The sequence below is a fragment of the Odontesthes bonariensis genome, chromosome 16 (genome assembly GCF_027942865.1).
Source record: "Odontesthes bonariensis isolate fOdoBon6 chromosome 16, fOdoBon6.hap1, whole genome shotgun sequence".
Lineage (NCBI taxonomy): Eukaryota > Metazoa > Chordata > Actinopteri > Atheriniformes > Atherinopsidae > Odontesthes > Odontesthes bonariensis.
In genome coordinates, this window is record NC_134521.1 from 16,061,874 (window position 1) to 16,088,525 (window position 26,652).

At 41.9% G+C, this 26,652-nt stretch overlaps 1 protein-coding gene across 4 annotated transcripts; it reads left to right on the forward strand.

Annotated features, from left to right (window-relative positions):
- The first annotated feature begins 3,872 nt into the window (after positions 1-3,872).
- Positions 3,873-26,624, forward strand: p2rx1 (purinergic receptor P2X, ligand-gated ion channel, 1). Of its 4 annotated transcripts, none has more exons than XM_075486441.1 (14): positions 3,873-4,188; positions 7,367-7,511; positions 17,912-17,983; positions 18,340-18,409; positions 19,636-19,723; positions 22,799-22,879; positions 23,313-23,454; positions 23,588-23,733; positions 24,941-25,031; positions 25,116-25,181; positions 25,288-25,383; positions 25,743-25,823; positions 25,963-25,998; positions 26,084-26,624. In XM_075486441.1, exons 1-14 carry the CDS (start codon positions 4,052-4,054, stop codon positions 26,087-26,089), a joined length of 1,257 nt encoding a protein of 418 aa, XP_075342556.1. In that variant the 5' UTR covers positions 3,873-4,051; the 3' UTR covers positions 26,090-26,624. The 4 variants fall into 4 exon arrangements, 3 of the variants coding, with proteins under 3 accessions (XP_075342556.1, XP_075342557.1, XP_075342558.1); XM_075486442.1 differs by having other exon boundaries at positions 18,340-18,397; XR_012773085.1 differs by lacking the exon at positions 26,084-26,624 and having other exon boundaries at positions 25,693-25,823.
- Positions 26,625-26,652: the final 28 nt, after the last annotated feature.

The following is a 26,652-nucleotide window of genomic DNA, read 5'->3' on the forward strand; positions in this document are numbered from 1 at the left end:
ACCTCTGCAAAAACGTCACCACGTGGTCGAACTCGGCGCACGCGTCTGACGTCACAGGCTAGCTGTGACTAGTTAGAGCTGTTAGATACAGGGTCTTATTTTACAGAGAATCTGAAACTGGAGGAAGATCATGAGCCTCCCTTACAGATTCCTCATTACAAATAAAATAAGGGAACTGTCCTACAAAATCTCCCATAAATATTATCCTGTTAACCATCATCTTCATAAGGGGAAGAAACAATTGTCTACCTGTTCTGGTAATGCCCTTATTTCTAGCAAATTCCGGGAAAATCGTACTCAGTATCTGCCACATGAAACATTGTTCCTCAGAAGACGCTAATCAAAAAATAATTGGCCTTAACTTTCCCCACCCATATAATGAATTATCACAACAGAGTCATTGGCATTCGCCTGCATGCCTCAAGGTGTTTGCTGCCTGGATTCCAGATGTTAAAGTCAAACACATCAAGCAGCAACACGTTCCTTGTTGAGTAACAAGTTATCAGGAAATACACAGGAAATTATGCCACAAATCCTTATGAAGTAGGTACTCAGGTCCAACAGAAATAGAAGCTTGTTTTTCTTCTTCTTTTGCTCTCCAGTCGGTATGATAACCTGCCACTTTTTTGTCCACATAGCAGAACAGATGCCACACTTCTTATTTTTCACCTTTAATTCTTTACAGATTAGAAATCCTCTTTGAGGCAGAATCTGTGACAGTCATAGAAAACCTGCCATAAAGAGAGTAAATTAAGCTCATCTTCAGCTTCCTTGTGTCATTAATACCATCCCATACACTGTCAGTATTAACTGAGTTATCACCCGAGGCTCAAATTAACAATGAGAGCCATGCATTTGGATTTTCCAAGCGTACCTTGCAAGCGTTTGTGTTTAAGGTTTTTGGGAAAATGCCTCCTGGACATTTCTGTCATAAATGCCACTGTCATAGCTACAAACCCATTAATGATCTTTAGAAAGTGAATCTTTTGCCAGTGTTGGTAATCTATTAGGTTTTCATCTATTACCATCATCAGGTTTAAATTAGCATTTTTCAACAAAATCTCTCAACTGCTATTACATGATTTGCCACGGAATTTGTTAAGAGAAATTCATGGAAGATAAACATAACTAATCAAGTAAAACCACCATCAGGTGAAAAATGATTTTATATCTTTGAATTAATGACCAATAAAATTCCTGTTCCCCCTAAATGTAATTTGCATTAGTTGAATGTAAACTAATCTCCTTGAATTTATGCTGCCATAGAACTAAATTGCATCAAATCTGCACATTTTGAAGGAAACATAATGCGGACCAGACTTTACAAGTCACAAATACATTGATACCTAACATATCTTTAACATAACTGTAAATAATAAACCATCTCTGGAAAATTTAGCGTAATGATAATAATAAAGTGAGCAGGGATAGGTATTTGAGCCAGCTCTTAACGGTCCCTGGTATTACATTGAAAACCACTTGATTTCCTTTACAGTAGTTGACATTGTCCATCTTTTTTGTACAGTCTATGCCCCCATCATGTAGAGAGAGTAATTTCACACAATAATTAGATTCTCTGTTGTTTGTCCACGCTATAGTTGACTTTCCTTTTTTCATGCTATCCTTCTTAACGCCAAGTTTGTTTTTTTATCTGCCACAAGTTAAACCTCACGTGGTCACTACCATGATTTGTCCACCACGAACTCACCTATCATAGTCACTTAGTTGTTCCCTTTCTAAAACTTTGGCAAACCAATCTGTGCTGGTAAATATAAAAAACCTTGGAGCCGATACACCAGTGCGCGAATATTGCAAAAGACACCAGATTCAGTTCACAGAGAACTACAGAGACCAGGCTTTGATAGGCCTAATCAGTATTGTAGGAACTCCTTTGGTAAGGTCTTGAATGTACACCAAACAGGTTTTGAGAATCTTCAGTGATGAGAGGCGCTCTGTTGTGTCACTTCACATCATCACCACCTGGGTGAACAAAAGAGCACTTGAACACACAGCAAAGACAGTTTCCAACTGCTGGCCAGGATGCACAAGTAATGCAAGAACACACAGCTCTCGAGGACAGAAGGGTTTGGCCGTACATGTATTATACAAACAGGTAAACTGCACAAACACGTAGATTTTTGAAGATATTTAACAGGGGAAAAAAGAACTTTGAAAAACACACAGCAGAGTGTGCTTTGTGTTTTTCAGTAATATTAAGCTTAAATCATAATCATTCTCAGCGTGTATACTCCTCAACATGCCCAGAACCAGGCTGAAGACAAAAGGTGACCAAGCTTTTGCAGACATATGTATGTTCAACGTAGAACTCTGGAGGAACCAACCCTGACTGCCCGCAGGGTGGCACTTTACAGCTAATTTGCACGCAAAGACAGAAACTAATGAAATGAGAAGCAAGCTCGAGATATAAGAAGAAGTTAGCCAGGGCCCAGATGCTGGGATTTGACGTGGGTGAGCTAGCAACTGCTGTTGGGCGATGTGGGTGGGGCAAAATTAGCATGCTCATGGATCCCTATTCAGTGAATGAGGGAACAGGTTTAGAGCCAGATTCTTTTCATGGCAAAAAACTATTACTTCAACTATTCACAGACCTACATATTTTCCTCAGCCTCTGGTGTGAGAGTTGAATATTTCAAAAGTCTGCCACCAACACTTACCACATCCTTGCAAAACTGCAGCACACTTCGTCTCTGCCATGTGATTTGAGTCCATATCCTTCCACTATTTGACGTCTGCCCTCAAATAATGAAAGTTCACGGCATGTACACATATTTATTTATTAATTTAATCATTTAATGATGGCATTATATATAAAAAACTCAAATTTAAAAAAAGATCACATGCTAGGAAATATCGAGCACGGGAACGTTACACATAAAAAATATCAAATGATTTCAGAAGAAGTCTCACTCTTCTTTCTCAGTAATTTATCTGACAGTGTCAGAAAAAAGAAGCCCGTTGTGCAAATCGCAATTAGATTGCTTCTATTGGATTATATAGTTTATTTAGGTCATATACAGCCCCCTTTGAAATCCATGCAAAATCCTCACAGTCCTGGCAAAACCCACGAGATTCTGCATAGCCATTTAGTGTGAATTTCCAACATTTATTCATATGTGTTTTGGGTGGGAAAAAAAGGCTTAACCCTTATTTCGATTTGGACTTCAAACGTCATTCCAAAATATTTCTAATTTTCTGATCTCTGGAGATTAGCTCAAATGAGAGAAACAGTTTTCTCTTGGGAAACTTTTTTTTTTATATATTATTCCAATTTAGTCCAGCTGTTTCAGTTTTAGTGTAATTACCAAATTGCCACTTCACTTCCCCTGTGAGTGAAGATTAGAAAAGCAAAGCTCCTCACAGCATATGAATGTGAGAGTCAGAGAAACTGTTTGCATGCACCCACATAAAAAGATGATAAAACATAAGAAGGCTTAATGTCTGACAAATGGTGACAACATGAGAGCAGGAAAACAAGGCTGAAGTGGGGAGTATGCGCTGTGTGTTTGTGTTTCTGTGTATCTCTGCCTCATGCAGGAAGAGAGTGTCAGTTGAAACGATAAGGTTTGATTGCACTGAGCAAGGAGGAGGAGGTCCGGTGCTTGCTGTGCCTGTGCGACGACTGTTGAATTATGTAAACTTAAAAAAAGTTGAGGCCGAATTCCAACAGATGTCTTTTCACTAATTTATTGTGTTAGCAAGATGCACTGAAAAGCCAAAAGGATGCAGAAACAGGAAGATGCACTGGAGAGAATGGCTGAGGAGAGAGTGACCCTGTGCACAGAGAGGGAGGGAGGAAGGGAGGGAGGGAGGAAGGGAGGGAGGGAGCAGCGTGGGAGGGAGGTTGTCTTCCACTTCAGGACTACTAATGAAGTTTGTCAGACGTTACTTCTGAGAGGAGGCAGAGGACCATCCGACAGATATCAGAGGCAAAAGCGACCAGGAGAGGAAGAAGGGGGTTCTTGTTTTTTTTTATATGTGAGTCGGGTGTAGACAGAGACCCTCCTCCTTGTGGGTCAGCCTGTGGGAGAAGATGAAGAGCCAAATCGCCAATACCCTCTCCGACTTCTTCTTCGAATACGAGACCCCCCGCCAGGTGCTGGTGAGGAACAGGAGGGTGGGAGTGGTGTGCCGGCTGATCCAGCTGGGGGTCCTGGCTTACATCATTGGGTAAGACTTACATATTTATCTTTTTTCTTTTTCTTTGCCCTTCAGAGAATAAGCTGCCGGAGTGGAGTTCGATTAGGGATTGTAATGTTTTGCATGTTTTGGCTCGCTTGGAATAACCTCTCAGGGAATCTCTCCTTTGAGCAAAGCAAAAAACAAAAGTTCTAGAAAAAAAATTAAAGAAAGATATGTTCTTTGACTTCTGTGGGGTGACAGGGTGGGAAATAGATGCATACTTAACTTACCAGGTCCTATTGACACAGCAAACAAAGGCTGCACATTACCCAAGAGCGTGACTGACAGTTGTAGAGAAAGATCCTGAGATAACAGGACAGAGATTATCTGCCCTTTGCATGTTGAAACAGAAACCATGCATGCTTGTTAACTGACGTATGCTAACCCACTCACTGACTACACACACTTGATTTGACATGTTGGAGTTCACTGGAAATTCTCTCTGAAGACGGGAGAGAGTTCTTTTTTTCTCCTCATCTCACATCAGTTGACAGCATCGCACCTGAATTTCTGTATTCATGAGTTAGACCTTAGTCATGGGATGTTTATGTGAGCAGGATTTTTTTATTTTTTTTCCTTCTTTTTTTTCCCCCCTGCATGTCCGAACAGCAAATCCTGGGGAGCTGGTTGTGATGAACACGTTGAGGCATATGCTAGCACAGATAACAATCAACTGCTGCACAGTTCATTGCCAAACGCAGTGGAGACGTGTTACCTTCTGCTGATGATGTTGATGGTCACCTAAAATGGAACAGAGAAAGGCTCTTTGAGAAGGCCCTGTTTTGCTGCTGGCAAGGTTGAGCTGATTGAAAGCGATTTGAGATGACCCAGTGCAGTTTTCATGAGCTTCAATCTGAGCGATTTCAGCAATCAGAAAAACGTCCATGGTGATTATTTTTGGAATTCCAGTGAAGTGTGGTGTTAGTTTCAAAACAGTGAAAAAGGCAAGAACAGCCGCAATTTGTGTTTTTTATATCAAGCTCCCCTGTGCGTGCGGCCCTCTCTTCTGACTCATTTCACTTATGTCACCTGCCTTTTGCAGCCATTAGGCCTTGTTAAGTTTGGATGGTGATGTCCACGAGAGGAGATGGGATTTTAAAGCTGCCCAGCTTCTTCTTCTCAAGATTTAAGCAGCAGAGAGACAGAAGTCAGCCCCTGTCTCTCAGCCGCTGAGCAGTGAACCGGAGAGCTACCGATTGTCCTATCAGGAATGTTCATCTTCATTTCAGTCTTAGATCGTCCTCAACATGCATTCCAGTCAGTAAAAAAGATACATTTTCGCTTTTTCTTGTCCCGTTTTATATCCAGATTTTTGTGCTTTACTTAACTTCATCCTCATAAGAAAAATGAGACATCTTTGAGCAGCCACACTTCAGTTCTTTACAATTATCTCTCACAATTGAATCCCACATGAATAAGAAAATTTGAGTGAAAGTATATTAATCAGTTGCAGGCAAATCTCTCAACAAAGTGCAGCCTCAGCAAAGCATTAGTATCCCTTAATTAAGTCCCTCTTTTGTCATTTAGAAGTTTTGAAACAGTGTCAGTCAACTTGTTTCTTTGCTTTTTTTTGCTTTTGTATGAACGCTTTTTTTCATTCTAATCTGTCTTTGTCCCAAAATGAAGACTTATCTCATCGCCACAGAACAGTTGGAAGAAAAGCTGCCTGCACATCAAGGAGCTTCTTCCCTGGCTCTGTTCTCTCGCCGTCTCTGCAGATACAAATCTCACTCAGACTGCTCTTTTTTTCAACGCTCTTTGCTTTCCTTATTTAATTAATTTGCTCTGTTTTTTTTCTTCACTTCCTCTTCAGTGTATGCTCCAATTAACGTAATTTCCTTTTCTTTGTTGACACAAATTGCAGGTTTTGCGCAATTTTTAAAGATGTTTGGTTTGCTGTGAGGTTCTTTCACCGTTCAGGGACAAATGAACATGTGCTTGGACACACACTATCCTGTGGGCTTCCTGCCAGCGGTTGATTGACCCTCACACCCTGTATAAAATAGCTGTACATGTTCGAGCATTTGTGTGTACATATGCTATCTTCTCTGTGCATACCAGCTGTTGCCTCTACCTCCTGATTACACACACGTGTAAAGCAACACAATGAGAGGTTCACTCTAAAGAAATCAAGAGGTCAAGGAAATCATTTTAAATGATAAAATTTCATGATTTATTTGATCAACTCTACTTAGCGGGCGGTTTTATTGGCACAAGCCTTAAATATTTATTATTTTGTGGAAAAAGTGAAAATTAATGAGGAGCCACAAGTCCTGCAATGGATCCCCGGACTTCTTTATCAATCACACAAAGTAGTCTAAAACTGTGCAAATTACATAAATAATGTTGTTGTTGCCATGTTGAAAAAGAAACTGAGGTGCATATAAGAAATTAGCCCTTTTGAATAACATATTATCATTTTATTAGTTGTTACTATTGCAGCTCAGGTGGTTCCAAACACGTCTCTTTGGTCAAACTGCTACCAACTTACAGACATCTGTGCTGCTACACAAGATTCTGACTGGAATCAAGTTAAACAGGTGAAGACCTCCATGTTTTATAGGGTTATGATGTTTATTTTTTATAGAAAATCTTGAATCTAGCCTGTGACTACAGTCAAATTAACATTGTGGGGTAAAAGATTGTGCCTCTCCTTTTGAAATATATGGTGTAGCAGTGGTATACAGTGACATAAAATGGCCACTTGAATAGGGGAACTAAGTTACACCTCGTCATTATCACAATCGAAAATCTTGCAAGCTGAAATCCTGTCTGTGCTATCAGTAGAAAACTTTCATCATGGTTCACAAGCAGTAATCAGCACTGTGTTCTCATTGATTACAACTGTGATAAAGCATATCATTTCATTTCAACTTGAGCTACTTGCACTTTCTACTGCAAAGCTCTTATGACTCTTTCTAGTATAAACTGATGCTGCTAAATATCTGTATTCTGGGATTCAATGTGTCAGATCTGTCCTTTTGTTTCGGAGAGGACAATCGGTTGCACGTGTGCCCCGTCAGGCATACTGCTGGCTGTGGTGAACGTTGTGCTGACATCACCCATACACATACCCTTGCTGTCGGGGTTGGATGGTTGGGTTGAGAAGGAGAGTGAATCTGTGTTGCTGACACAACTGACAGGATGCTCTATGTGTCTCGCAAAGGTGGGTTTTCATCTATGAGAAAGGTTACCAGTCAACAGACACAGCAGTCAGCTCCGTCTTCACCAAAATGAAAGGAGTGGGCTACACCAATGTGAATGGGAGTGAGAGAGTCTGGGATGTGGCCGACTACGTCTTCCCTCCTCAGGTCAGTGACTGGTTTGCTCAAGTTTTACATGCATGGAAGAGGATTTAATAGGCGCCTGTCACATTAGTGTTATTTTGACAAAAACTTGTTTTGGACCTGGAACAAGCGAATGACCAATATTTTGGATTTTTGTAAATGTAGGTCAGAGTCAAATAAAGTCAAGATCCACAGTCCATGAATCAAACTGTCAGAGTGAATAAACGTCAAGCTGAGTCAGACAGCTCGCATCAAAACTCTCCTCACGAAAATAAAACTGGTCACTGGTCAAATCATTCCATTGTTGAAATATGCGTTGTATTTAAAATATATATATATTGTATAAAGCAGTGGTCTCAAACTGATCCTTGGAAGGGCCGGTGTGGCTGCAGGTTTTTGTTCCAACCCTGCATCATCACAGCTGACTTATTTCATTCAATCAATTGAACCGGTTAAGACCTTCAGTGCAGATAGTTCAGCTGATTGAATGAAACAAGTCAGCTGTGCTGCTGCAGGGTTGGAACAAAAACCTGCACCCACACCGGCCCTTTCAAGGATCAGTTTGAGATCACTGGTATAAAGTCACATGAAAAAGAAAGTCTCTCTCTGTCTCTTCTAAGATTATATGCATCACCAAGTAATCATCTCAGACATCTCATCTCGGCATCTCAGACTCTAAAGGCCTGCACAGCTTAGGTCTGTAAAGTTACATCTGAACATACCGGACAGACAGACCAGAAACAAAGTGGAGATGTTTGGTCATAATGCACAGCAGCACGTTTGGAGAAAACCAAACACAGCATATCAGCACAAACACCTCATACAAACTGTCAAGCACAGTGGTGGAGGGCTAATGATATGGGTTTATACCAAAGTATTCTAGAGTCACATGTGAGGCCATCTGTGTGACAGCTAAAGCTGGGCTGAAGCTGGGTCATCAACAGGACAATGATCCCAAACACTGCAGAAAATCTACAACAGAAGGTCTGAAAAAGAAAACAATCAATGTGTTTCCAAAATTTCCCCCACATTGATGTGAGAGGCTGACAACATCATACCCGAAAAAAAAAAATTACTTCAAGTTATCGCTGCTAAAGGTGGTTCTACAAGTTGTTAAATCATGGGGAGTACTTTAGTTTTTGTTCGATGATAATATTTTATATGTCATGTCTTGTTTTTCAACTGATGCTATGTTTGCGTAATTGTATAAACTGGAAGGATCAGATCATTTCTAATCATCTTCTCTTACGTAAAACTTTAGAACTGACAGAGTGCACTTTCTTTTTCACATTCACTTAGTTGTAAAACATCTGCTGGATTTTTAAGACAGATCCGGTCAAAAAACACAACAGAATGACAGAAAGATACACTAAAAGTTACGGCAGCTTTTAAAACTTAACAATATGGCTTTGTCAACATGAAGGTGTCACCATGAGTCATTGCGTGCAAGAGCTCAGCAAACAGCCAACCAAAAGTGATACTGTGGTCAAATACATCCCTTTGTTTGCCTAACGTTGCCAAGTCCTATCTGTAGGAAAGAAATGAAGATGATACAATGATGTTTGTCATGTTCACTTTGACTTTTGGGTGTGGACCTTTTTTTTTTTTTGAATCAGCACAAATATGATAATCCCAACCAACATGATGAAAAGGTCTCTTTTTTTTCAGCAGAAGCTTTGATCAAGTAGAAATCAGCTAACAGCTTTATTATAAAATCCACCTTATTGTAAAAGCAATACCAAGGCATCACTGTATATTGTAGAGCAGGATCCATTGGGTTGTTTCCAGTGTACGGTCACCAACAATACCAACATCAAAATTCCCATGGGAACAAAAGAAAAAAGCAACAATACAAATACATATATTATGTAAAGCAGTTACAGAGATAACTGGTTGAACAACTTAAAAATAACAGTTTGACCTTTTCTTTTTGGAAATATACTAAATTACTTTCTTGTCGTGTATTGAAATGTTTAATGCAACCAACTTACCCCAAAAGTTGGGATGTTGTGTGAAATATAAGTAAACACAGAATACAATGATATGAAAATAATATCAACCTTAAACCTAAATGAAAATATTTCAAAGACAACACATCAAATGTTGGCATTGCAGCTGTATTTAATTTTCTACTATTTTTTAGTGGAGATTACTGCATGGCCTCAAGAAAACATTTGAAAAATACTGATTATGGTTTGTCACTGCATATACAAATAACAGTTCAATTTATACAATGCAATGAAAAAGATTACTTAAACAACATCCAAAAACACAGCATTGCTCTCTGGGACCAAACTCATTTAGTTGAATTAAGGCACCATTGATGCTGTTTTATAAATTAGAGTTTGGAGTATCATATGCTGCTATCTGGAATAAATCTATTTCAGGGAAGATCTTGCATATGTCAAAGACAATGCCAAACCATATTTTGCACATATTGTCACGACCTGACAGACAGTGGACCCACAGAGCAGACCAGAGGCAGACGTAAAGGAGTTTATTCCAAGTCGGTACACGGGAAGGCAGTCAGTAAGGCAAAGGTACAAAATCGCTAGGCAAAGGGGTAATCCAGAAAAACGGGCAAGGAGTCGGAATAACCAGAAATGCAATCAATATCTCGAGAAGTAGAACGCCGGAAAGCTAGCAAAATGCACAGACAATCTGACAAAGACACACTGGGGAGCAAAGGTATAAATAAACAGAACACAGGTGAAAACAATGGGCAATCAGACACAACGGGAGTCAAGAAACCTAAAATGACGCACAACAGGAAGTGAAGGAAAAATAAAACAGGAAGCGGACAAGACTATCAAAATAAACCATGAACAGATAACACGGTTATGGACCCCCCCCCCCAACGGCCGGCCCCTGAAGGCCCAGGACCCTCGGGGTGGTCACGATGGAAGTCCCGAATGAGGTCAGGGTCCATGATGTGCCGAGCGGGAACCCAAGACCTCTCTTCTGGGCCGTAACCCTCCCAGTCCACAAGATACTGAAAACCCTTCCCCCTGGGGCGAACTGCCAGAAGTTTGCGAACGGTGTAAACCGGGCCCCCACCAATGATCCGGACGGGAGGAGGGGGTCTGGTAGGAGGGACCAATGGGCTGGTCTTGACAGGCAGAACCTCACTGACATGGAAGGAGGGGTTTACTCGAAGGGACCTGGGGAGGTTGAGTCTCACACAAACAGGGTTAATGACTTTGGACACAGGGAATGGGCCCACAAAACGAGGGGCCAACTTACGGGACTCTACCTTGAGAGGCAAGTGTTTTGTAGACAACCACACCCGTTGGCCGGCTTGATACGCTGGAGCCGCTCTTCTCCTTCTGTCAGCGAACTTCTTATGGCTCTGGGAAGCCCTGATGAGGTTCTGGCGGGCTTGAGCCCAGATGCGCCGGCAACGACGGACCATGGCGACAGCAGACGGGACCCTGACCTCCCTCTCCAGCGCAGGAAACAGAGGGGGCTGGTATCCAAACACACACTGGAATGGAGACATGCCGAGGGAAGAACAGGGAAGAGTGTTGTGGGCGTACTCCACCCACATGACGTACTTGCTCCAGGAGGCAGGATTCCGGGAAGCAAGGCAACGGAGCCCCTTCTCCAACTCCTGGTTTAACCGATCCGACTGCCCATTGGTTTGAGGATGGTGGCCTGAGGTCAGACTAACTGTGGCACCCAAGAGCTGGCAGAACGCCCTCCAGAACTGTGCCACGAACTGCGGACCCCGGTCAGACAGGACATTCCTGGGAAATCCAAAAACTCGACAAACCTGAGACATGAGCACCTCTGCCGTCTCTTTGGCAGAGGGAATTTGTGACAATGGGATGAACCGCACCATCTTGGAGAAACGGTCCACTACTGTAAGTACCACAGTATTACCCTGGTAATCACGTCACAAAGTCGAGTGAAATGTCAGACCAGGGCCGCTGTGGCACAGGCAGAGGCTGAAGCAGTCCAGCACTGGGGACGCTCTTGCTCTTGTTCTGCACACAGGTTGTGCAGGCTGCCACATACTCACAGACATCATCCCTCATGGACGGCCACCAAAACCTCTCACGAACCCGGGACAGCGTTCTGCGGAAACCAGGATGACAGGAAATGAGAGAAGAGTGAGCCCAGGAGATCACAGGACCCCGAAGAACAGGGGTGACAAACAACTTGTTGGGTGGTACCTTAGTCGGAATCTGAACTCCCCGATTGGCTCTCTCGACCCGCTCCTCAATTCCCCAGGTAACGCAACCCAAAACATAGTTCTTGGGGCTAATGGTCTCAGGCTCAGTAACGTTGCCCTCCCCCTTAAACAGTCTCGACAGGGCATCAGGCTTAATGTTCTTGGAGCCAAGACGGTAAGAAATAGTGAAATTAAAACGGGAGAAGAAAAGAGCCCACCTGGCCTGACGAGGGTTCAGTCTCTTAGCGGTCCTGATGTATTCAATGTTCTTATGGTCGGTCCAGACCAGGAATGGTTGTTCTGCCCCCTCCAGCCAATGCCTCCACTCCTCCAAGGCCAGCTTGACGGCCAGAAGTTCTCGATCCCCAACATCATAGTTCCTCTCCGCTGACGAAAAACGACGAGATAGGAAGGCACACGGGTGGAGCTTGTCGTCCCTCCCCGACCGCTGGGAAAGCACTGCCCCTGCTCCTAAATCAGAAGCATCGACCTCCACGACGAACTGCCGCGTGGGGTCTGGCAAAGTCAACACCGGAGCAGAGATAAAGCCACTCTTGAGTTTGAGGAAGGCGGATTCCGCCTGTGGAGACCAGAGGAATTGCACCTTGGAAGAGGTTAGAGCATGCAGAGGGGAGGCAATGTGGCTGAAATTACGGATAAACTTTCTATAAAAGTTAGCAAACCCCAGGAACCGTTGGACCTCCTTTCTGGAAGTGGGTGAGGGCCACTCCTGTACTGCCCGAACCTTTTCAGGATCCATGCCAACCCTCCCCTCAGAAACAATAAACCCCAAATAAGACACAGTGGATGCATGAAATTCACATTTTTCTGCTTTGACATATAGCTGACTCTTTAGTAACTGTTCTAACACCTGTCTGACATGTCTCTTATGGGTACTTAAATCAGGTGAAAAAAAAAAAAAAAAAAAAAAAAATCAAAATATCATCAAGATACACAAAAACGAACTTGTTCAAATAATCCCGAAGAACATCATTAACCAATGACTGAAACACAGCAGGAGCATTAGTGAGTCCAAAAGGCATAACTAAATATTCGTAATGTCCTGTGGGGGTGTTAAAAGCAGTCTTCCACTCATCCCCCTCCTTGATGCGAACAAGATGGTAGGCGTTACGCAGATCTAATTTGGTAAATACCTTGGCTCCCTGGAGAAGCTCAAACCCAGAGGTGATGAGAGGAAGAGGGTACCTGTTTTTAACTTTTGTCGTTGAGTCCACGGTAATCAATGCAGGGCCGTAGAGTCTTGTCCTTCTTCCCCACAAAGAAGAAGCCCGCTCCGGCAGGTGAAGACGACGGCCGGATAATCCCAGACTTGAGCGCGGAACCGATGTAATCCTCCATGGTCTGACGTTCAGGTCCCGACAGGGAGTACAGACGACCACGAGGAGGTGAGGTGCCAGGAAGCAATTCTATAGAACAGTCATATGGACGGTGAGGAGGAAGGGAAGTGGCTCTTGTTTTGTTGAATACCTGCTTAAGGTCCAGGTAGCAGGAGGGCACAGATGACAGGTCCGGAAACTCCTCGTCGGCATCCTCAGGTAAGGAGAGACCTCCCCTCCCGTCGGACTCTGCTGGCCTCGAAAAACACTGCGTATCACAGTTGTTAGCCCACGACAGGATCGTGCCGGAGGACCAGTCAATATGAGGATTGTGAAGGGTTAACCAGGGAAAGCCTAAGACAAGTGAGTGTTGGGGAGCATCAAAAACATGGAAAGTAATCCGCTCCGTGTGAGAATCAGAGAAGGTTAGGGTCACAGGAGAGGTGCAGTGAGTCACAATGTACATAACGTGCCCATCTAAGGCGGTGGCAGGCACGGGAGAGTCTAGAGGAACAAACGAGAGATTAAGTTTCTTGGCTAAATTTCCATCCATCAGGTTAGCATCAGCCCCAGAGTCAATGAGAACAGATTGAGGAATGGTTATAGTATCAGAGGAGAGAGTCACTTGGGAGAAATGTCGGATAGACCTCTCTACTGGAAGAGCTACATACCCTCACTGAAGCCTGATGAGTTGACCCACTGCGCCGTATGGGGCAGTTAGCCAGGAAATGCCCCATCTGAGCACAGTAGATGCACCTTCCCTCGTTGCGTCTACGAAGACGTTCCTCAGGAGAGAGCCGGGTGCGTCCGATCTGCATAGGCTCCGACGTGTCACTGCTGGCGGTGGTCGTAGGTGGGAGAACGGACGCGGATGCATGTCGAGGTGGAGAGCTCCGGGATGAATGGGCGGCGGGGTACCGGCCCGGGAGGAAACCCCTGGTCCGGTCGCGATTCAACATTCTCTTATCAATTTTAGCAGCCAGAGAAATTAATGCGTCTAACTCAGTGGGTAAATCTAAAGGTGTTAATGAGTCCTTGATGCGGTCAGAAAGACCATTAAAGAAGGCATCCCCCAACGCGAGCTGATTCCAACCACTGTCGGCTGCTAATGTTCGAAACTCGACAGCAAAGTCCATAACACTGCGTCTCCCTTGACGCAAAGAAACTAGAGCTTTAGCAGCCTCACGACCGGGAATAACAGTCTGAAAAATCTGAGTGAACGTCTTCTCAAATAATGGCAGAGAGCTACAAATGGCTGACCGGCGATTCCACTCGGCCGTGGCCCAGTCCTGGGCCCGCCCGGACAAAAAGGAAATCATGTAGGCTATCTTGCTGCGATCGGAGGTGAATGCTGCTGCATTGAACTCAAAATGAAGCTCACATTGAGTCAGAAAGGGTCTGCAGTCGCCAGACTCACCGGAGAACCTTTCGGGGTTGGATAGCTGTAAGTGAGCCGGTGCCAAGGAGGTGCGAGGGCCACCGCGTTCCGGCTGAAGGAGCACGGTGGGTTCCCCTTGCTGCTGACCGACCCTCAAGTCGCTTAGTTGGGTAGACAATGTGGCAAACGCCGCTTCTTGGCGTTTGTTGGAGTCGGCTAACTCCTGCCTTAAGGAGGCCATCTGATCCTCCTGCATGCGGAGCCACCGGGCTTGAGTCTTCAGCGCCTCCCGGAAAGAATCTGGTACTGCGGGGTCCATGGTTCTGGTCAGATTGTACTGTGACGACCTGACAGACAGTGGACCCACAGAGCAGACCAGAGGCAGACGAGGTAGACGTAAAGGAGTTTATTCCAAGTCGGTACACGGGAAGGCAGTCAGTAAGGCAAAGGTACAAAATCGTAGTGATGTTACCTCCAACACCGAAGCTCCGAAGCACGCTTCAAACTCGACAGGGTAGTTATAATGAAGCAGTGGGCCGGAGCTTGCTTCATGTGACGTCACTGATGACGTTTGAACCACTTCACTGCTTCATTCAGACCGAGTCAGCTGACTGCTTCGAGTTGATAGCGGAGCTTTGAACATTTGCCGCGATTCAGTGTATTCAAGATGGCTGAAGCCCCGGTTCATGTCCCCGTTCTACACGTTTTATACGTTACGAACAGCTCTCGTTTTTTGATATTCGGAGTTTTGGATTATTCTCTCATGGAGCAACCATCGAGGAAGCATTCTAAAGTGTGGGAATATTTCGACCCAAACAGTTCCTTCAGTACACCAGCCTCCTCTGTTCCCTGTGACAGAGTATTTTCTAAAGTTGGAGAAATTGACTAAAAAAAAAAAAAGAAACCGTTTGAGCCCTTCTACTGTGCAAAAACTACTTTTCTTTAATAAAAACACCTGAAGTAACACAAGCACCCTCTTTATTACACTAAGCACACTCCCAAAGAAAATACGAATGACAAACCAAAAATTTTCACATTGTTTTTAAATTATTATTCCATCCATCCATCCATCCATCCATCATCTTCCGCTTCTCCGGGGATCGGGTCGCGGGGGCAGCAGCTTGAGCAAAGAGACCCAGACGTCCCTGTCCCCGGCCACTTCCTCCAGCTCTTCTGGGGGGGACCCCGAGGCGTTCCCCTGCCAGAGATCCAAGAGGTCTTCCCCGGGGTCTCCTCTCAGTGGGACGTGTCTCACCAGGCGTCCAGGAGGCATCCTAACCATATGCCCGAGCCACCTCATCTGACTCCTCTGGATGCAGAGGAGCAGCGGTTCTACTCCGAGCCCCTCCCGGATGACCGAGCTTCTCACCCTATCCACCTACTGTCCTGGCGGTGAATCGCCACGCAGCACACGCAACCGCTGGCAAAGCAAAATGAAGCATAAACGTCTCGAGCCATTAACACAAGCACAAGACGCAAGCGCAAGGGCAGTTAAAAGAGGTATAACTCAACCTTAAGGGAGAGCCAGACATCCTGCGGAGGAAACTCATTTCGGCCGCTTGTATTGGCGATCTCGTTCTTTCGGTCACTACCCACAGCTCGTGACCATAGGTGAGGGTAGGAACGTAGATTGACCGGTAAATGGAGAGCTTCTCCTTCTGGCTCAGCTGATGGAGCACCGATCCGCCTGTCAACCTCCTGCTCCATTCGTCCCTCACTCGTGAACAAGACCCCGAGATACTTGAACTCCTCCACTTGGGGAAGGATCTCATTCCTGACCCGGAGGGGGCAAATTATTATTTCATGGGTAAATTAATCAATCTTTAATGAGGTACTACAAACCCATATGTAGGCTACAACACACATACATACGTGTTATTATCGTGTTATTATATGCATCACATTCGCTGGGCTTCATATGGTGCAACAATCGCTACGCCAGTAGATGTCACCCAAGGGAATTGAATGAAGCTTCGGGTAGTGAACCACTTTATGACACAATGCTTCAAAATGATTCAATGCTTCAAAAAGCCTCGTTTTGCCATCACTACAAAATCGCTAGGCAAAGGGGTAATCCAGAAAAAAGGGCAAAGAGTCGGAATAACCAGAAATGCAATCAATATCTCGAGAAGTAGAACGCCGGAAAGCTAGCAAAATGCACAGACAATCTGACAAAGACACACTGGGGAGCAAAGGTATAAATAAACAGAACACAGGTGAAAACAATGGGCAATCAGACACATCGGGAGTCAAGAAACCTAAAATGACGCACAACAAGAAGTGAAGGAAAAATAAAACAGGAAGCGGACAAGACTATCAAAATAAACCATGAACAGATAACACAGACCATGACACATATCCACACCATCATTCTGCAGTGGAAGAGTGCAGGTGCTAATTAGGCCTATTTGCACTGAAAAAATACAAAAAATATGTGGTACTGCAAGCCTGGCTCTGTCCAGTGGTAAAAAAAATGACATCTTCTAACATTTCAGTGGGGTGACAAAGGATCCAAATCAAATTTTACATGTTGCGCAATTATCTAAAGCCACAGAAACGTTGCAGTTTTAATTTGAAATGATGCCCAGACATTAGTTGGAGCTATTTGGGTTTGGAGAAAGGTTGAGCTCTTTCACAATTGCACACAGAGCAACAAGTTGTCAGACTTGACCAATCATAGATTTTTCATCTCTGCCTTATAAATATAACCTCTACAATCATCATATGGTGCCTAGATTAGATTTGAGTACCTTCATCATCGTGATTACGATACTTAACGGCCTTAAACAGAAAAGGTCTCCTGTGTAATAATCCAATGGTTTACCATCCCATCCATCCCGACTGGACCCTGATATGGACTTTTTACTTTGCAGTTACTCCAGATCTTGCTTCCTGCTTCACTGTTGTTGCTACTACAATGTTAAAGTCATCTTCAACTAAAAATCTTTAATGTTCACCAGGATGTCTATAAGAAGACATATCATGAGCAAAAATAAGCTATCAATGCAATGGCTGGTGATGTCTGCTTTGAGTCATTAGAGCACCTACTACGGTCTCAGAAAAGCAAAGAAAAAAGTTGTGCGTAAATAGATTTTCTTCTTTTACTTGCGGGATATTAAGCTATTTTACATGACCTGTCAGGAACTGTCATTTAAAGGTCATGAGATGTTTTAAGCTAGCTATTAAGCTATGAGTCCAGCAAATGGTGTGAGACACAAATCTGACCTCTGGTCTAAGCCAGGCTTGCAGAAGATGTGTTTATTTTGACCGAAGATAACAGTGCAAACATGAGAATTGAAGCAGTCTTCTTAACGGTCTAAAAGAAAGCTTAAAAGATTTTAAAGATTCTGATTCTTTGGGATTTAAAGGTATTTACTATGCAGATGTTTATTAACAGGCTAATTACAAGTAGGCTTATGTCGTTAACATTAGCATGTGGCATAATGACCATTGCGTACTTCCAATGTGATTTTATGGCTCAAATAACACAAAAACATTAAACATTTTACTTTTTTTTTCTTATCGAAAACTTTAGGGAGACTCATCTTTTGTTGTAATGACAAACTACATCATAACTGAAGGTCAGGCGATGTCAAAGTGTCCAGAGGTACGTGAATAAACTTTCCCTTTTATTGTTTCTCTTTGTCCCTGACTATCTCTCCCCCTGTTTCAGACCTATCCATATATAGTAAAACAAAACGGAAATTGTGTCTCATTCCAGGACTGTTTCTGTAATTGGGCAGCTGTGTTGCTGCTGTGTAGCTGAAAAACCCCCCCCCCCAAACTTTTTGACTTAAATGGCTCAATGTGGCAGAAATTAAAGTTTGGGTAGACTGCAGAATACTGCAGTGAATTTAAGGCTTAGTTCACACTTTGTTATATTGTTTTCCTCTTCAGAATCTACTGATTTCTTCACTTCCACAGTGGTATACACATACTGACCCATTCTCTTGTTTATAACAGCTCGAAGGCCATAACAACTGCAGTTCAGATGCTGACTGTGAAGAAGGGAGATTCAAACGTACGGGACATGGTAAATCTTGACGGCCCGACAGTGTGTGACCTCAGAAGTCCTCACTGAGTAACCGTCTGTGCAAGATCAGTCCAGATCTTTGGCTCATTCATATCTTTATTTGTTTTGTCAAAAGCCGCTCTGAAACTTTGCTAAAGACAACGATGATATGATCCTTCCCTGAGGTAGGCAGGGTATCATGTCAGTTATGATACAGTGTATTTGTAAAATGGGCTTTGGCATTTTGGAACGGCAACAGATAGACCCATACATCACAGCTAAGGTAAACATTTATATGTAATTAATGGATTGCTCTAGTCCAGCACTCGGGAAAAAAAAGAGATTAAAATCAACAATCTTAGTCTTAGCAACCAAACATTTGGTGTACATGTTTGTATTGTGGCGTGTTGATCACTAAAGCAAGCAAGTAAAACCCTGCCTTAAGCAAGCAGACACATGAATGGGAAGATTTTATGTAAGACCAATAAGCAGTGCAGAATTACACATACTGTATGTATGAGTTGACATACAACCACATGAAGATATTAAAAACAATTAGCCTCTCAGAAGTTTTTTAAGAGGTTCAAACATATATGGTATCATTGGTGAGTTCAAAGAGCAATTACATAAATTTATTGTACTCCATCTGTCGCAGAACTCTATGAGAACTCTACTCTGAGCTTTTTGAGTCCTTTGTGTCCCACATCCACTTCAGTAAGACCAAAGCTTTAGATCTGTCTGTTATGTACCAGTCAAATTCACCCTTAGGTGCCAATGTCCTTCAGAGGCAGCAAGCTGTCTTTATGCTTGTAGACAACTAAGCATGTGGGGGTCCCCTGCAGCTAAACAGACTGGTGGTCTTGAGTGAAAGGTCAGAGACTGGTGCTGAGAGACCAAATGCCTGCTGGAGAATTGTCTTCGAACTTATCGAGTTCATGATCAGAGGAACCGATTGCAGCAAAGCTAATCGCATGCGCAGAAATTGCATGTTGGGATCAGAAGAAGATAAAGGAAACAGCCATTTCAGCATTTGCTTTGCTTCACTTTTATATCTTGCTTGCTGCTGATGATGTTGGTTCAAGATATGATGAAAAATGGAAGCAAAGAACATTAAAATTACTTTAATGTTAAAGCCTACACCCTTTTCTCACTGCTGCTCGGAGCACATGTTGTACTTTTACGTAATGCTTGTTCCAATTTGAGGATTTGCATCTGATAATGAGGTCTTGTTTGTTCTCCTGTTCAAGGACAAATGACTGGAGTCTGTGTGCAAACCACCAAGACCTGTGAGGTGTTGGCTTGGTGCCCGGTCGAGGATGATCGCAAAATACCTTAGTATGTGGACACACTAAATACTTTATCTGTAAAGCTGAGATTGAATTGGTAGGTTTCCCAGCGGCAGAGCTGTGGGAAAACCATTTTCTTCGATCTACACCTTTTTCTCTTAGTTATTTTTCCAAAAACCTTTAAGCCTAGATACATGAAATCTACTTATTAAATGATTACATGAATAAATAAATTAATAGAATAAGATGAAAAAGATATAAAAATACAAGTTGTTCTCCATTTTAATCGAATTACCAACCACTGAACTAACCAAACTTGATCTAGATCTGATACACACTGCTGACCTTGTGTGATAATGAAATTTCACTATTTACACCCCAAATGAAATATCAATAAAGAGTACAATTATTTGCAAATCTCATGAGACAAAATTTGACTGACAATACAACATAGAAAACATAAAATGTCAAAATTCTTTTAACATCAGTCTGTAAACATTTGAGAACTGAGGAGACCAGCTGTTGGACCTTTGGGAGAGGAATGTTGTCCCATTCTTGTCTGATTTAGGATTCTAGCTGCTCAATAGTCCTGTGTCTTCTTTGTCATATTTTGTGTTTCATAAGGCTCCAAATATTTTCAGCTGATGAAAGGTCGGAACTGCGCGGGCAGGTCAGTCCAGCACCTAAACTCTTCTACTATGAAGCAGTATGTGGTTTAGTTTTGTCTTGCTGAAAAAAGCAAGACCTTCCCTGAAAAAGATGTCATCTGGATAGGAGCGTATGTTGCTCCAGAACTTGTATATACTTTTCAGTATTGATGTATTTCAACAGGCACTAATGCACCTCCCATACCATCACAGACGCAGGCTTTTGAACTGAGCATTGATAACAAGCTGTGGTTCCTCTCCTCCTTAATCTGGAAGACAAGGTATACATAATTTCCAAAAATAATTAAAAACGTAGTTTGATCTGACCACAGAACAGTTTTCTGCTTAGCCTCAGTCCATTGTAAACGAGCTTCGGTCCAGAGAAGACTGTAGTGTTTCTGGTTCATGTTTACACGTGGCTTCTTCTTTGATAGAGCTTAAACCTGCTTTTGTGAATAGCACGGTGAGCTATGTATGGAGACAATGATTTCTGGAAGTGATCCTGAGTCCATGCAGTGATTGCCACGACAGAGTCAACAACAGTGCTGCCTGAGGGCCTGAAGGTCAAGTGCATCTAATGTTGATTTTCAGCAGTGTCCCTTGTGCACAAAGATCTCTCCAGATTCTCTGAATAGTCTGATGATAATAAATACTGTAGATGATGGAATATTCAAATTCTTCGAAATTTTATCTTAAGAAAAATTATTCTGAAATTGCTCCCAAGATTTATAGGTAGTTTTTTGAAGATTACTAAAGCTCTGCCAATCTTTACTACTGAGAGACTCTGCCTCTCTAAGGTGTTCTTTTCATACTCAATCAAGTTACTGACCTGTTGCCACTTACCTTGATTAAATTACCATATGTTCTTCAAGTGGTTCAGGTTTAGTACCAGGTGGTTTAGTTTTAGTTCTTTTCCAGTTCTTTTTTTGTTGCCTTTGTCCCAACTTTTCTTAGACGTGTTGCTGCCATAAAATTCAAGATGAGCTGATATCTTTAATTGAGCTGTAAAATGTTTCATTTTCAACATTAGACATATTACTTCTGCCCTATTTTGAATAAAATTTTGGTTAATGAGATTTGCAAACCATTATATTCTGTTTTTATTTTACACAGCGTCCCAACTTTTTTGGAAATAAGGTTGTATTTAGATTATGCAAGTCAATGTACCTTCATTTAAACCTCCAAACAATATTCTATTTCTCACCAGTTCATATTTTTATTTACAAACTATTAGATATATGTTAAGTCTTCATAGCTTTTGTGAAAGCAGAAAGTCCAGGTTTCAGACAACTAGGAAATTCTATAGTGGCGAAATATTAACAACAGATGGTAACCTCCACTGTTAACCTCCAGTCAGCATAAACATACGCAAGCAAGGTTTAGATGTCACGAAGGAGTGTCAGGTTGGTTCTCTAACACCAAGTGCTTATGCCAAGCTCTGTAGCTATCTTGCAGTGTTTTCACACCCTCTTAGACTGTACCAGACAAGGCAAGAAGAACACATTTTACATTGTCAAAAATTTCATTGGCCTTGAGTCTTGCTGTTGGTCCAATGAGACTTCATGCTAAATCTTTATGTTCTTGGACTAACCATGGGTTCGGTTGCACAGTAAAAAAAGTTTCCTCCTATTGTCTTTTACTTAGCTCTTTTTCTTGATCTTGTTGAACAGCGTCTTGGGGTTGAGTAAAGTAGGAGAGATTCTTCAGGATTTAATGATTGGGAATCCAATCACACTTACACTAAACTATGATGAGGGTCTACAACACTGAAAATAAATTTGCTCAATAAATACTCTACAAAAAGTACTCCAGATACTTTGTCTAATGGAGTTTTATTACTTTGTTAAATGGAGGCTATCAAATATATGTCATATTAGTATAATACGACATGCAAAGTATTACTTTTCTGTCATGGTTCGTAATTAAAAAAAGGAAAGAAAGAGATGCCTAGGTGAAGGATATTGCTGTCACCCTCCTGTCCTCATTGTTATCTACACGAATCACAGTTTAGTACGACTGGAGAGGATGAAAATAATCCAGCGTCGCTTTGAAAGATTTGATCGCAAAGAATTTTGTGATGGAATTATCTCCTTTCTATCATAGAGGACGGCCCAACACTTCTTATACTAAAGGAGATAATATAGGGCACACTGAAGCTCGTCCTCTGAGAGAGATTTAGAGATTCTCTCTCAGACTCTAGAGAATCTGAACAGCTCTTGTGATACTGCCAGGTAATTTCATTCAGTTAGGAACTTCTAGGAAAACTTCAGTTATGAAAATACTATTTGCTCAGACGCCGTATCTCATTAAATCAGCTTGGACCCTGATTATGCAGCTAAATCGATGATTAGTTAGTTAGTTAGGATTTTGGATAATTTGTTTTTAGATTACATAATTGTCTGTTTTTAGATGACATAATTCAAAATGCCTGATGAAACAACATAAAGTAATATTTGATTCTCTTCTTTCCATTCCAGTCCACCTAATTTGATGTCTGCAGAGAACTACACACTGTTCATCAAAAATTCTGTGACTTTCCCTTCATTTGGCGTCACAAGGTGATGGATCTCATTTACATCAAACTGAATCTAAGCCAGCAGATGCTACCAATTTTTCACAACAGGGATAACTGAATAAGAGAGGTTTTGGGATAAGCTGTTTCAACTCCATAAAAGACTGAAATTGATTAAACACTGTCACATATTTTTAATGGGTTACTCCAATAATTTTATTCAGGCGATTTCTCTCGTCTGATGATGTACTCATGGGTTATTTATTCTATTATTATTTGTTAAGTGAGTGTCTGCTGTGTGGACTTTAGTCAGACAGGGGCTATCAAAGATCTTACTGAGATGATCTGAATTATTTTTGGAAAGCATGTTTAAAAGTCACAAAGAAAATCAGCACTTTTTGTATCTAAGCTAGCACATGTACTTTGGCACATTCATGTCTTCATGTGCTGTGTTTTATAACATTCATCTGTGTTTACAGGACTAACTTGGTGGAGGGTATAGATGCTTCCTACATCAGCAAATGCTCTTATCATCCAGAGGATGATCCACTCTGCCCTATATTTAAATTGGGAGACATAGTTAAACTGTCTGGCTTTAGCTTTGAGACACTAGCTCACAAGGTGAGTTTGCCGCTGGCAATAACTGGGCATGATTCACTTGTGAATCATCAAATACAACACATGTATTGTCTTTCGTGTTTCTTTTCCTCTTTTTGTGATGGGACTTCTGTATTATGTGCTTGTGTTCTGACAGGGAGGTGCGATTGGTATTGTCGTTGACTGGACATGTAACCTGGATGTGGATGTAAAACACTGTACACCACAGTACAGATTTCATGGTCTGTATGGAAACCCAGATGAAAAAGACAAAGCCAGAGCATCAGTGGGATACAACTTCAGGTGTGTGAATGGACTGCACTTAGTAAAATGTTATAAACGCAGGATTTTTCAGTATTCCACTACAGTTGTGGGATGTAATACCACTGTCATTAAAACAAATCTCTATGTGAGCCCTGCACATGTACAGCCACCCACTTGAGAGTTGTGAATTATCTTTCACAGTGTGATTGTTCCACTTTCATTTCAAATTGTTTGTAAATCACTTTATAGTCCTTCCCCGATTGATGGACTGGAATATTTGCTTTCAGAATGGCTTTTATTGAAGTCATTGTTCATGTCTTTCCTCCTTGGCATTTGCTCCAGAACAACAGGCAAAACCTCTGTTTTTATAGTGGTTCTTACATTTGCTGGTGATGATTTAACCGTTTTTTTGTTTTTTAAATTTAGCATCTTTATTCCCATGGAAGTAGTAAGATTAGTGTTTCACACTCTGCTTCTGTATTTAGTTTAGTTTTTGTTGGATATATGATGCCATGGTGTAATATGTTGTTGTTCATCTAATTTTAAGACCTTGTCAGGATCAGATGATTATAATTTTTAAAATTATTATTATTCCTGATATGGAAAGCCTTATGATTTAAAAGAAGGTGTTCCTCACACAATGTTTACAATCTTTATACTACGCTGCATCGCTTTCTTTTTATCTAAAGAGATCGTTCTTGGTTTTGTAGTAAAAAGAAAGCTTGCACAGGAGGGTTTTATTATTTTACTTTCAATCTGCCTAACTAGTATCCATAAAGCCTGCTGATAGAAATGTCTATTTCCATGTTGACTTACTGTCACCATATATAGCATTTACTCCCTGACTGGAGTGGAGTCATTGTTTGCGCCTGTTATTGCTCTGCTTCAGGTCTGTTGTACAAGCTGCCTGAAATTTATGATGTTTACTTGCCTTCAGCAATACAGCTCAGCATGGCGCTCTATTCATTTCTTGTCACTGAATACAATCTGAATTTGCACAGCTTTTATTAAAGTGGAGCTAATTGGCTTTAAGGGTGTTGATTGTGCAGTAATTATATGGATAGCATTCCATAGTTTCTTATCAGTGACAGAGAATTAGAAAAATAGGAAGAAAGAGTGAAAATGAATGTACTAAATCACCTGTACTGTAATTTAGAGCTAAACGCATAACTCATGTTTAGTACCTGCTTTTGACAAACAGGCTACAGCTCATGTAACTTGTGATAATTCCAGTGACTGTTTTTAGGTATGCCAAGCATTATATGGAGGGCAAAACTGCAAAAAGAACCCTGCTCAAAGTGTTTGGCATCAGGATTGATATCATTGTGCAGTCACTGGTGAGTATTTTTAGATTGATATAACGGTCTCATTGAGAAATAATAATAAAAAAAAGTTCTATCATTGAACTGTGTCCTTTACAGGCACGGAAATTTGATATCATCCCCACATTGACAGCGATAGGCTCTGGAGTGGGAATCTTTGGAGTGGTATGTAATAACCTGAGTTTTGCCCAAAGCGTTGGATTGCGCGCTGTCAATTAAATACTCAAATCAAAACCAATGAGATTCACATTTCTATTTTCTTTCTTTTCAGGCAACTGTAGTTTGTGACCTGGTGCTGCTCTATTTGTTACCAAAAAGAGAATTTTACAAGAACATGAAATTCAAATACACAGATACACATGCGCAGGTAAGCTCTTTTGTGTTTCTTTTGCTCCGTTTGAACACACGATGGCAGCAGATGGACATTTATTAGTCCAGACAGATATGAGGCAGACATCAGTGTGGTATTCAGTCACGCTGAACATTTTTTGGATGCTGAATACCAAATGCATCACAGCCAGAACTCCCCCAGAACACAACTCATTAGATTAACAGCATCAGATTATTGTTGTGTTTCTACTCATACCATTTAAGACCAGTGCAGCGCCTTTTAATGCTCAGTAAAGTACAGCCAGTTATCTGACAGAAGACTATATCTGCCCCTATCCCACCCAAGCAGTGTCCCCCTTTAACTGATCGAGGGAGAACATTGTGTATTTACCACAGGACAGCGAGTCGTTCGGTTTAGACTCAAGCATCTATTTCACCCTTGATGCAAGACAAGTCAAAGACAAAGACAAGTCCAACGTGAGTGTATCACGAAGTCTAGACAGTTGAGCAGATTCTCTTAAGTATTCTATCATGTCATGATGAGGAGTGTCGTTTTGCACATTATATTTGAGGTCTAAATGGCACCTGTGCTGTCGGTTTGACTTTTCTTTCACAGGATCCTGACTCGGAGGCAGGTAGCACAGAGACTGAGGTACACTTACCTTGTTGAACAAAAAAAAGATGTGATTTGATTTTTGAGGTAACTGACATCTGATTTCTTTGCTTTTGCTGTGTAGAAGTGACATGGGAGAAAATAAGCCAAAGGCCATGCTGTTTTTTAAGTAGCACTACACCAGAACTACACCGTGGTTCCCTTCAAGAAAATACACACGCTCTCTGAATGGACCCGAGACCAGAAGGGACACAGTCAGTGCGTCACGTCCTGCGTTTCCTACTAATCCTTAGCGGCATCTTTAAATAAGAACATCCTCCCACTTTAAAAGCCGTCCTAATTAACTGTGACTCTTGCTATTGTACATGGAGGGACACGAAATACCACTGTATGTGTAGATTTTTGGGTGTTGATCAGTTTGTCTTTGTTCATACTATGTATGTACCTTCAACCACTTAAAACTGTCTCTGTACTCCAACTTTTAAAAAGAGGAATATCTGGCACTTTAGTGCTCCTGTGTATACACAAATCATACAGTACCTCAATCGATGTCTTTGTCAAAGCAAAACATGCACACATAACATGTGTTTGAATGTTCTACTAGAATTATTCCTCCCATGTGCGCATGTGATCAACCGTTGAACTCAATAAAAGAGGTACAGTCACATCATTGCTTTTTTGCTGTTCTAAAAC

Coding starts and splice junctions, on each gene's coding strand:
- p2rx1 (XM_075486441.1), top strand. CDS start 4,052: ATGAAGAGCCAAATCGCCAATACCCTCTCCGACTTCTTCTTCGAATAC. Junction 7,512..17,911: donor ACTACGTCTTCCCTCCTCAG/GTCAGTGACTGG, acceptor CGAAAACTTTAG/GGAGACTCATCTTTTGTTGT. Junction 17,984..18,339: donor CGATGTCAAAGTGTCCAGAG/GTACGTGAATAA, acceptor TGTTTATAACAG/CTCGAAGGCCATAACAACTG.